At 37.6% G+C, this 12955-nt stretch overlaps 1 protein-coding gene and 1 pseudogene across 1 annotated transcript; both read left to right on the top strand.

The window, feature by feature from the left end:
- Window positions 1–690: 690 nt before the first annotated feature.
- LOC112912694 (olfactory receptor 4C46-like) lies at window positions 691–1619 on the top strand (annotated as a pseudogene).
- Window positions 1620–8379: 6760 nt separating this feature from the next.
- On the top strand, window positions 8380–9312 carry LOC112912695 (olfactory receptor 4C11-like). The gene has a single exon (XM_025989337.2). The coding sequence runs from the start codon at window positions 8380–8382 to the stop codon at window positions 9310–9312; it is 933 nt and encodes a 310-aa protein (XP_025845122.1).
- The last annotated feature ends 3643 nt before the right edge of the window (window positions 9313–12955 follow it).

Here is a 12955-nt window from a genome sequence, read left to right as displayed (position 1 = left end):
ATCAGTCTCTGCAAATGTTTCTTCATTTGAAAATGAATGAAATAATGCTAACCACACAGGTTATTACCAAGCACATAGGAATCAATCATTAAAAAATACAATTATCAGTTGGCATAATGTGTTGGGATTTTGAAAACTTGTGTTATCTTCTTTTATAATAGCTCCTGGAGACTTTTATTACATTCCCATAAGAAACACCCTGTTCCACTTCTTGTCAACTATTAGAAATGGTCTGTGACTGGACTTCCTGTCTCTGGCTGACATCCCCTTACTGAAGCTCAGCCGACATCATCCAAGACACACAAAGGTCTTTCACAGAATTATATCCAAGAGCCACTCGTCCTCCAACCCCTTGTCATTCTTCCACTCCACTTCCGAAGGGTAAAGAAAGAATTCCTAGCTTTCCATTCACAGCTTGGACATCCATTCTTTATCATTCTTTTGAAACTTAGCTTCCAGTATGTATGACTCCTTCAAGATAGTCTCTGTCATCTCAGATGATGAAGTGTGCCCAGACAATCTTCGAGAACTCAGAACTTACTTGCTATCTCACAAAACCTCATGAGAATCCACAACTCATTAGTATTCAGGCTGCTACATTTACTAGATGTGGAAGCTTACTAAATACAAGGTTACATTAACATAAGGGATTTCTTTTTCAAGTCATGTAATTAAGCATAATATGAAAAAATGGAGACTAGGAACAACGTGACAGAATTTGTGCTGCTGGGGCTCACAGAGAATCCAAAGATGCAGAAAATCATATTTGTTGTGTTTCTGGTCATCTACATCATCTCTGTGGTAGGAAATATGCTCACCATGATCACTATCACTGCCAGCCCATTATCGGGGTCCCCCATGTACTTTTTTCAGGCCTATCTCTCCCTCACTGATGCCTGCTATTCTTCTGTCAATACCCCTACCCTCATCATAGAGTCACTCTGTGAAAAGTAGACCATCCCATTCAATGCATGCATAATCCAAATCTTAGGGGAACATTTTTTGGAGGTTCTGATGTCATCCTGCTTACTGTGATGGCCTATGACAGATATGTGGCCATCTGCAAGCCACTGCACTACATGACCATCATGAGTCGGCAGGTATGTGGCCTGCTCATGGCAGTGGAGTGGGTGGGAGGCTTTCTTCATACAGCCATACAGATCTTCTTTACCATCCCACTACCCTTCTGTGGCCCTAATGTCATAGATCACTTTATATGTGATCTGAATCCTTTGCTCAATCTCGCCTGCATTGATACCCACACTCTCAGGTTCTTTGTTGCTGCCAACAGTGGTTTCATCTGTGTCTTAAACCTCCTCCTCCTCATGGTCTCCTATGTGGTCATTCTGCACTCCCTAAGGAACCACAGCTTTGAGGCAAGGTGCAAAGCCCTCTGCATCTGTGTCTCCTACATCACAGTGGTCATCCTATTCTTTGTGCCCTGCATATTTGTATACATGAGACCCTCAGCTACTTTATCCATTGATAAAGCTGTTGCAGTGTTCTATACTACAATAACTCCCATGTTAAATCCTTTAATCTATACCTTGAGAAATGGCCAGATGAAAAATGCCATTAGGAAACTGTGTAGTAGGAATGCTAGTGTGGGTGACAAATAAATGTGCCTGGAGCTCAACAATGATTCAACTGAGGCAAAGGTCAAACAGACATGATGGATGATCGTGGCAAGGAATACCTACAACATAAAAAAAAATTACTGCTTTGGATCATTTTTGTACTCAAAAGAGCAGAAATGGGTGCAAGAAAAGGAAAAATAATCCTAGCTCAGGATCTTTCTTTGTATTTTTGGACAATGCTACCAAATTGGGGCTTGGTTTTACTAGTTGCATTCATGTACCTGGATTCAAAAGCTTTCACCCATATTTTAAAATTAAAAATCTATTGGTATTGAGCAGCAGTCTCTATAACAATCCAAAATGTAGTCATTGAAGGGATCCTGGGTGGCTCAGCGGTTGAGCATTTGCATTTGACTCAGGGCATGATCCCAGAGTCCCGGGATAGTGTCCCACATCAGGCTTCCTGCATGGAGCCTGCTTCTCCCTCCACCTATGTCTCTGCCTCTCTCTCTCTGTGTCTCTCATGAATAAATAAATAAAATCTTTAAAAAGAAAACAAAAATAACAAAATGTAGGCATTGCTAATATTCCCATTTTATAGGCAAGGAAAAAAAAAAGGGGATGAAGTATCAAAATATTTATACTGAAGGTTCACTAATCGGAACCTAGCTGATTTCTCAGACTGTGATCTTAAATGCTGTGATACAGTGCCAGATAATGATGACAGAAAGATGATTATAATTCTTACAATTTATTGAATGAGAGATCATGCTGGAAAACATATATTATATATATATGTATGTATATTATATCATGTATATTATAATATATCTTAGAATATTATATTTAGAAAACATATACAAGTTAAATATTACATACATATGTTAAATTTCATAATATAATTATTAAAATTGTTATATTTCTATTAATTAATTACCTATAACTAAATTCTAAGGAGATTTAATTGATAACTGTTCAATTTTAATTATATTTGTGGATAATATATCCACTGTAATATTGTGCTTCCTAACTACTTTAGGCATAAAAAGGAAGGTGAATAAAAATAAAATGTAGAGAAGAAAAATATTCTAGAGTATAGAGAATACTCTTCCTATTTTTATTCAATTCAGAGTTTGAGATTTTGAGCAAGAACTCTTTGAGAAACCACTATTTGTTTTAACTTTTGCTTAAATTCTATAATGAGAAAGAAATTGAAACTGACATTCTCAATGAAAGAGCATAAAATTTATCTTGATAACCTCCCTATTTTCAGCAATATTTCCACATATGAATGTGAGCTGTTCATGTTATTTATGTTAATTAGTTTACATTTGGATAACACTTCATGAGGAAAGGTATTGTGAAATATATTTGGCTCCATCTAAACACAAATCAACTTCAGGACAAATATATTCCATCCATCCCTCACTCAAAATCAACAGAAATGTCTTGAGCCTAAAGAATAATATATCAGACACATTGATGGTTGCTGGTGCTTCAGTGGTAAATGGAGAGGAACCTGGCCTTTCCTTTAAAAAGCTTCTGATCCAGTGAGTCCACCTAGAGGGAAAAGTAAAAAGAAAACATCCTGTTTTAAATGATAGAGAAGTGGCAGCTCAAGGTGCTATGAAAACATGTATGACGGACATACAAGAAAGACCCAGGGGTCAGGAAAGCTTGCAAGAATGAAAGGCCATGTGAAATGGAATTTCAAACCGGAAATCAAGTCAGCAGAATGAATACGTACCCTTCAGTTGGAGTAGAATCATTCCTAAGAGAGAGAACACATATCAAAGGCCAGGGGGTGAAAATCAGTATGCAGGAATCCTGGTGAATGCAGTGTGACTATTGGTATTAATATATCTATAAATTCAACATTATTTATTAAACTCTCACTATGTGCCAGGCAGTGTGCTACACAATGAACCTATAAAGGGTAAATAGCAGGACATGAACCTGGAGAGACTGGAATAGGGAAGATGCAGAAGGGTCTCATGATCACGTTAAAGCTTACTGCACAATATCATGGGGCAAACATTGGAAGGCCTTTTGAACCAGTGAGTGATGCAGCTGGATTCGAGTTTGAGATGATAGCCGTATGAGTTATCAGTGTGAGAAATGGGCTGAAGGGAACAAGAGTGGCAGCAGGATGTTACTGTCATGATGTGGGTGTGAAAGGATGGAGCCTGAACTCTGGTGGTGCCAGTGAGTTTGTTGAAGGTGGTGGGCTCTGCTGAGTCCAGCTCCACTTCCTTCACTCCTCCAATGTCCCAGCTGTTGTGTGTCTGGACTAGGAAGAGCTCAGAACTCAGAGCCCCTACCTTCTCTGTACATTTGCACCAGAACAAAATTATAGGCTATGCTCACCATCCTGGAACACAGCAACAGCCAATAGACATCAGGCTGGCCCCTTTGCCTTGAGGTGGAGCCAGTCCTGTATCATAGTGTATAACTTCAATTCCTGTGGCATCAAGCAGGAGCCAATCCCCAGTTGAGACCATACACTTCTTCCTATGTTGTAGTAGCTTCCCTCAACCCTTCTTGTAAATCACTTTCATGAAAATCCCCATCTCAGTGTCTACATTTGAGAATACAAACTAACACAGAGACATGGGAGACTTTAAGAAATATTTAAGTATATAGACAGAAGAACTTGACATGGGATGATGATTAGAGAAAGAAGTCAGGAATGAAAACCCAGATTCTTCCTTCGATTACTAGGAGGATGAGGGAACAGGGAAGTTGTGTCTACTTTGGGTTTTCTGTCTTAGTCTGAAGGATTAAACCTGCATTGCCTCAGCACATGTAATATGCACCTCCTGAAGCAGCTGACATGAGAGAAGGGGCTGATTTTTCACAATATTCACCCCCAACTCCCTCTATGATCCTGCATCTATAACTAGACATGAACCTCAGCAGATTCCTAGAGGTGAAGTACAAAGTGTTATCCATGAGGAGCAAACTACACACCAAAATAACTACATGTTTTCTAATTTGTAAAGATAGAAATTGTATAATCGCCCAAGAAAAATAAATTAAACCCAGCCACATTTCTTGATACGGGTTCACTAAGCAGATTCTTCTTTTAATGTTGTAGCTGGGGGAATGAGAAAATGCTAATGGTATTTATGCTTAGTGGCTAAAGCATGAATCAACAGGTGGCCCAGTGTAAGCAAATGAGAAATGTCTGACTTGCTTTGGTTTAACATACAGGGTGATATTTAAAGCATGAAGAGATCGGAATGTTAGAATTCCAATTCTGGAATCCTAAATTTGTCATTTAGGTTTCAGAAGACATACTTTTCATCATGACCAAGAGAAAGAAATTTTCAGGCTAGTGCCAGCCTCCTTGAAAAACTCTGATCACTGTTGTCTGTAGGCTAGACCTTTAGTGTTGCTAAACTGGAAAATCCCAATGCAGTGGGAGTTATTTGAACCCAGATAACAGTTGCCAAGTGGTAGCACTCAACTCCTTAAAGGCAAAGTGGGCATGCTTGGCCAGCCGAATCAAAAAGCAATCAGAATTATTGATACAAGTAGATTTACAGTGTTGGCTCTGTTATGTTGGTGCTCCTAGAAGTGAAATAGAGAGGAAGCCAATACAAGTCTTACTTGATCTGTGTTAGCAAAAAAAAAGGTCTAGGTTAAGTAAACTGAAGTAAACTTAATCATGAAAGCAGGGATTCATGGCCTTGCAATCAATTCCCCGATGGAACCAGTTTATAGACTCAAAATTCCTTGAATAAAGTAGAGATTGGATCCCCTTTAGGAAGGACCCTGGGACATTGCTAAAAATGTCTATTTTAACCTTCCCCAAATAGAGCTTATGTCTTTCTGTCAGTCAAATTGTGCATTAGAGATAAAAAAAAAAAAAGTAAGCAAACCTTTCAGGAACATTCTGGACACTGTGGCCTAAAACGGATTCCAGGTCAACCAAAACAACAGTGTGGACCCGCCAGCTAGAGCAGATGTTTACACAGGACAGGTGTTTTTGGAGTTTTAGCCCAAGCCTACATTGCAGTAGGTTGAGTAGGTCACTGAACCCATCCTGTGGTTACTTCCCAATTTCCAGAATACAAGAAGAGTGCTTTTTTCCTGGAAGGTCTTTCCATTTACTCTTGTGTCCCTTTGGCATATTCTTAGCACAGTGGGAACATATGTTCGTGTGCATATGTTAGTACTCCCTCACCTTCTAGTATTACAAGATATTTCTTGTACATTCATCTTGTATATTCTGCCCCTAGACCTAGAATCAAACATTTCTTTAAGAAATCTTAATTCATTTTCTTGCACAAAAGTATCAGGAACCATGTCCTGGGTGCTAGATCACTAGATAATCACTTTTTTTTTTTTTGTCAGAAGATGTCACTTATGGTCCAGGTAAACACCTTTAATTGCAAGAAGAGATCACCATCTTCCCATAATCTATTAATACGTATTGAAGTTTGAGTTCTTTATCACATCAAGCTCATGTATCTTAATTAAAAGGGAAGGAACACTTTAGGGAATGACATTCCCCGGACTCCTATATTTTGCATCATCCCTTTTTAAATACTATTGCAGGAAAGGCAAAAGAGAAGCATTTCCCAGTCAAAGTTCCATGTGAGAGTGACTTTCAGAAAGTGCGGGATGAATCCGGTACCAACTTTGTCTTCTGGCATGGGGAGAACCTGAGCTTCAGGGACATCAAAGAAATCAGAAATCACTTTAGAAATACTTTTTTTTAATTCTCATTTGAGCGAGAATTTAATTCTTCTCTTTCTTGAGCAGAAAATTGGGCAACTGAACATCCTAACCTTTGCATAAGCTCTTGTCAAAACTGGTGAGATCTGTGTTGTGGATTAACTTATGGATTTAATACTTTGAGCAAATTAATATGATCAATGCCACAGTGCACATCTAACACATTGAAAGCATTTGCTGAAGGATAAAAAGTTTAAGGAATTTTCTAGAAGTATTTTACAATTTAAGGTAAGAAGACAAAATAGTAGTAATGCACAGAAAATAGATAAATAGGTAAAGAGATAAGCAAACAGAAATAATATCTATTTGAATGTTCCAGGAAGTGCTCTATGGAGTTGATTTATTTGGAAGAAGTAAGCTTCTCTTTTCAATGGTAACTGAGTACTGAATAGAACCAAACACTATTGGACTGTATCAATAAGATATTCTCTGAATTCTTTCATTCATTTTATGAATAGTTCCTATCAAATATGTATTTTTTCTAGAAATCTTCAATGAACAAATAAAAATTACCTTCTTTATTATACTTCTTTAGAATACATGCCACTCTTCTATTATTATGTAAACTATACAAACATCTCAAACTATATTTCTATTAGGTAGATAGGTAGATGGGTAGGTAGATGATAGATCAATAGGTAGACTGATAGAATGATTGATAGATAATCTTTTATAATACTTAATTGTTACAAACCACAAACAAATTTTCATTCCTCTTTCTGAAGAGTTGGACAAAGAACATATCTGGCAAACTTTTAAGTGTAGTGAATGGCATTGTGGTTGGAGCTTGAGGTGGTAAAGAGCTTTGAATCCAGAACTGCCTCTACAGCTGAGTTGCCCACTTTCTCAAACACTTAAACCTTCCGCTGACCCTGGTAATCTTGCTTTTCCTGCAGCCCATGTCAGAAGACAGTTCTTATGAGCCAGTAATATGCCAATATGATTTACAACCCATATAGAAGGATGAGTTATTAAAAGCTTTATTTTTAATGCAGCATGATTATGACATATTTTGAAATACCAAATGGAATTTATTATGGAGGTCATCCTCCTAACTTTAATTCCAGAATGCTACTTATAATATACATGATTACTATTATATATAATAATATTATATAATATTGTATGATTTTTAAAAGTACAAAATTTTAGGGGTGCATGGATGGCTCTGTGGGTTGAGCATGTGCCTTCAGCTCTGGTCATGAATTCAGGGCCCAGGGATTGAGCACTGCCTCAAGCTCCCTCTTCAGTGAAAAGTCTGCTTTTCCCTCTGCCCCACACTCCACTACTGCTCTGTTTCTCTTGTTCTATCTCTCTTTAAAAAATAATACCATCTTTAAAAAAAACTAGAATTTTTTATGAGAGAAACGAAATTTAAAACTGTAAAAGACTAGAAATTATTGAGAGTTAAAGTAACAGGAAATAAACTTAGTCAAGGTAACAGGTTAAAATAAGTTTCACAATGGACGAACCAATTGACGAATGTTCATTGCTAAAATATTGACTGTTTCTCTCTTGTCCTCTATGTCTGTCTCTCTCTTTTAGGTTTCACTAAGGAAAACACTATCAAATGTTTCTATATCTTTCTTTGAGTGTTCAGAATATTGGCTAGAACCTATTTTATAACTGAACTATCAGGTTGAAGTGGTGTGAATGCACATTATGCAAATCATGATGAGCTTTTCCCATTTTGCAACATGTTACCCTAACAGGTCCTTGCTATCAAATAAAAATAGACATTCAGCTCATAAAAATACTGTCTCCTACCAAATCCTCTAAATTTACATTTATTTTGCCTAAATAATCAAATACACTAATATTACTAATAAATTTGTTTCCATAAGCAACCAAGTGAATAAACTGTGAATAAAATATTATGACTTCCACATTACTCAGAAGAAACCAACAAGGATGGTGGGGATTATCCACTGGTAAGTGGCTCTTCCACGGTCAAGCATATGGGTTAAACCTCCATATAAGGAGTATTCATTTCATAGAATGAATGCTTCCTTGCAGATTAATTATTTCTAACCTACATTTTCTCCACTCGCCTGAAATAATGCAGCAAAATAACAGTATTACTGAGTTCATACTGTTAGGATTGACCCAAGATCCTATGAAAAAGAAAGTGGTATTTATAATCTTCTTCATTTTATATGTGGGAACGCTGGCAGGAAATTTGCTTATTATCGTGACCATCAAGTCTAGCCGGACACTTGGGAGCCCCATGTACTATTTCTTATTTTATTTGTCCCTTGCTGATTCCTGCTTTTCAACTTCCACAGCTCCCAGACTAATTGTAGATTCACTCTCTGCAAAAAATATCATTACTTACAATGAGTGCATGACTCAAGTCTTTGCACTGCATTTCTTTGGCTGCATGGAGATCTTTGTCGTCATCTTCATGGCCGTTGACCGCTATGTGGCAATCTGTAAGCCCTTACGTTACCTAAACATCATGAGCCAGCAGGTCTGCACCATCCTAATTGTTCTGGCATGGATTGGATCTTTTATCCATTCTATAGCCCAGATTATCCTGGCTTTGAGATTGCCCTTCTGTGGACCCAATTTGATTGATCATTACTGCTGTGATTTGCAGCCCTTGCTGAAACTTGCTTGCATGGACACTTATGTGATCAACCTACTGTTGGTGTCTAACAGTGGGGCCATTTGCTCAAGCAGTTTTGTGATTCTGATGATCTCCTACATTGTCATCTTGCATTCCCTGCGAAACCACAGTGCAGAAGGGAGGAAAAAAGCTCTCTCTACTTGCACTTCTCACATCATCGTAGTAGTCTTATGCTTTGGTCCATGCATATTCATATATACACGGCCTCCAACCACCTTCTTCATGGACAAGATGGTAACTGTATTTTATACTATTGGGACACCTTTTCTCAACCCACTGATTTATGCACTAAGGAATGCAGAAGTGAAAAATGCCATGAAAAAGCTATGGCATATCAAAATTACCTCGGAAAGCAGAAGATGAATTGAAGACTTTGGTTGATTTCTTAATCAACTTAATTACTCAGGATGTCTCTTTGCATATTTGGACAGTGCTACCAAATTGGGGCTTAGTTTTACTAGTTTCATCCTAATGTTAAAAAAAATTAAAATATATTGGTATAGAGCAGCAGTCTCTATAACAATCCAAAATGTAGACATTGCTCTTATCCTCATTTTATAGATGAGGAAACAGAAAGGGGGAAGTATTATACTGAATTATACTGAATTATACTGAAGGTCACATCAGAATCTTCGTGATTTCTCAGACCACACTCTTAAACGTTGTGATACAGTGCCAGACAATGATGACAGAAAGAAGATTATAACAGCTACCATTTATTGAACTAGGTATTATGCTGGACTACATATAATATCTATCTATCTATCATCTGTCTATCTATCTATCTATCTATCTATCTATCTATCTATCTATCTATCATCTATCATCTATCTATCTATCATCTATCCCACCATCTATCTATCTATCTATCTATGTATCATCTAGCTATTACAATAAGTATATGGGTTATATATTATAATATGTATATTAGAATACTATCTATGACATACATATACATGTTAAATTATTTTATATGTGTACTCTATATCATAACAATATAGAGTTAGATATAATTTTATTTCTATTAATTCATTATAACTAAATTCTAAGGAGGTTTCATTAATAACATTGCACAATCTTAATTATCATAGTTGAGGATAAAATGTCCACTCTAATATTCTGGTATGTAACTACTTTAGGACATAAAAGTGATGTCCATTAACCACTAAGAGGTAGGTGAAGAATATAATACCTTGTTTAATTTTTTCTTGTAGTCTTCGGAATCATTTTATTGCTCATGTCACTCATCTTATGTTAGACAATTTGATGACCCAGGACATCTGGGGGTGACTTAGTGATTGAGCATTTGCCTTGGCTCAGGGCGTGATCCTCAGGTCCCAGGATGGAGTCTCACATTGGACTTTCCACATGGAGCCTGCTTCTCCCTCCCTTTATCTCTGCCTCCATCTCTCATGAATAAATAAATAAAACCTTTTAAAAAGAAGAAAATCCATGACGCAAATCAAAGATTATTTTAAAGTCAGACATGAATCTCTACTTTTTAATATACATTTATACTCCATAAAGATCTTGCCTGCTACCTAGGATAGTTTCTCCAAGTAGAAAAATGACTAATGCATGATAAATGTTGCATAAAAAATAAAAGTATAAAGGAAGGTGAATAAAGTCAAAATATAGAGCAAAAAATATTGAGGTATAGGGAATAGTCTTCCTATTTTGTCTGATTTGGACTTTGAGAATTCTAGCTAGATGTGTTCAACAATTAGTTAAAAATTAGTTTTAACTCCTGCTTACACTGTGTAATGAGAAAGAAATTGAAGCTGACATTCTCAGCTTGATTCAAGAAATTGAAACTGAACCTGCTGTCAGCAAGATTGCATCAAATAAATGTGAATTGTCCATGTTATTTTTCTCTGTTAATTAGTTTAATTTGTGGTAAGATTTCATTATGAAAGGATATTGTTAAAAATATGTGCCTCCATCTACACACAAAACAATTTCAGGATAAACATATTCCATTTATCCCATCCATCTTCACTCATTATCAATAACAATGTCTTCAGCCCGAAGAATAATATATCAGAAACACCGATGGTTGTGGGGCTTCAGCGATAAAGAGACGGGAACCTGGGTCTTGTTTTCACAGAGATTTACACCCACTGAGAGAAACCCAGAGGGAAATAGAAAATGACAACACCCTGGTATAAAGGGTAAGGTAGTGGCAGCATGAAGTGCGAGGAAAGGATGAATTAGGGACAAACAAGAAAGGTTCAAGAAATGTTCCAAGAGGAAAGGACATACAAAATGGAACTTGAAACTGGAAATCAAGTCAGCAGAGTGAATATGTACACTTCAGTTGGATTAGAAGCATTCCTGGGAGAAAGAATACATTACAAAGGCCAGGGAATGAAAATCAGTATGCAGGTATCTTGGTGAATTGAGTGTGACTATGGGTGTTAATTCATTATACATTCAACAATTATTCATGGAAATCTCACCATGTGCCAGGCAGTGTGCTACACAATGAACCTATAAAGGGTAAGTAGCAGGATATGAACCTCGAGAGACTGGAATAGGGAAGATGCAGAAGGGTCTCATGATCACGTTAAAGCTTACTGCACAATATCATGGGGCAAACATTGGAAGGCCTTTTGAACCAGTGAGTGATGCAGCTGGATTCGAGTTTGAGATGATAGCCGTATGAGTTATCAGTGTGAGAAATGGGCTGAAGAGAACAAGAGTGGCAGCAGGATGTTACTGTCATGATGTGGGTGTGAAAGGATGGAGCCTGAACTCTGGTGGTGCCAGTGAGTTTGTTGAAGGTGGTGGGCTCTGCTGAGTCCAGCTCCACTTCCTTCACTCCTCCAATGTCCCAGCTGTTGTGTGTCTGGACTAGGAAGAGCTCAGAACTCAGAGCCCCTACCTTCTCTGTACATTTGCACCAGAACAAAATTATAGGCTATGCCCACCATCCTGGAACACAGCAGCAGCCAACAGACATCAAGCTGGTCCCTTTGCCTCGAGGTAGAGCCAGTCCTATATCACAGTGTACAACTTAGATTCTTGTGGCATCAGCTGGAGCCAATCCCTGGTTGGGATGACACACTGCTTCCTATGTTGTAGTAGCTTCCCCCAACCCTTCTTGTAAATCACTTTCATGAAAATCCCCATCTCAGAGTCTACATTTGGGAACCCAAACTAACACAGAGACGTGGGAGACTTTAATATTTAAGTATATAAACAGAAGAACTTGACATGGGATGATGATTAGAGAAAGAAGTCAGAAATGAAAACCCAGATTCTTCCTTAAAGTTTTGCTAGAAGGTTAGAATAGGGAACATGAGTCTTTTTTGACATCTGAAGTGGCTTCTCCTTCTTAGACTAAAGGATTAATTTAACACTGCATTGCCTGATTAAATGTAAGGTTCCCCTTCTAAGACAGGTGTCTAAGTGAAGGGGCTGATTTTCCTCATGACTTAACCCCACCATCCTCTTCAATCCTACACCTTTGGATTCCCAAAATCCCCAGCAGTAAGGTATAAACTGTAACTCATGAATACAGTACACTCAAAATAACTGAGTGCTTTCTAATTTGTAAAGACAGAAATTGGATAATCATGGAAGAAACATAAAGTTCCATCCAGCCAAATTTCTTGATATGGGTTCACTAAGCAGAGATTCTTGATTTAATATTGTAGTTGTGGGACTGAGGAAAAGCTAATGGTATTTCTTCTTGGTGGTGAAAGCATTATTCTAAAGGGGGTCCAGTGTAAGCAAATGATAAATGTCAGACCTGCCTTGGTTTAATATAGAGGGAAAGATATAAGGGCATGAGGTGATTGCAATGTTAGAATGGATTTATCATGTAAGGGAGGATCCAGAAGACATACTTTTCATCATGAACAGCAGAAATAAATTTTCAGGCTAGTGCCAGCATCCTTGAAAAACTCTCTGATCACTGTTGTCTATAGGCTAGACCTTTACAGTTGCTAAACTGGAAAATCCCAATGCAATTGGAGTTATTTCATGGGGGTAACAGTGACCA

Source organism: Vulpes vulpes, chromosome 5, assembly GCF_048418805.1.
Source record: "Vulpes vulpes isolate BD-2025 chromosome 5, VulVul3, whole genome shotgun sequence".
In the NCBI taxonomy this organism is placed as follows: domain Eukaryota; kingdom Metazoa; phylum Chordata; class Mammalia; order Carnivora; family Canidae; genus Vulpes; species Vulpes vulpes.
This window is presented reverse-complemented; position numbering and strand designations above follow the sequence as displayed.

Excerpts from the sequence above, each read along its gene's own strand:
- LOC112912695 (XM_025989337.2), top strand. The coding sequence starts at position 8,380 with ATGCAGCAAAATAACAGTATTACTGAGTTCATACTGTTAGGATTGACC.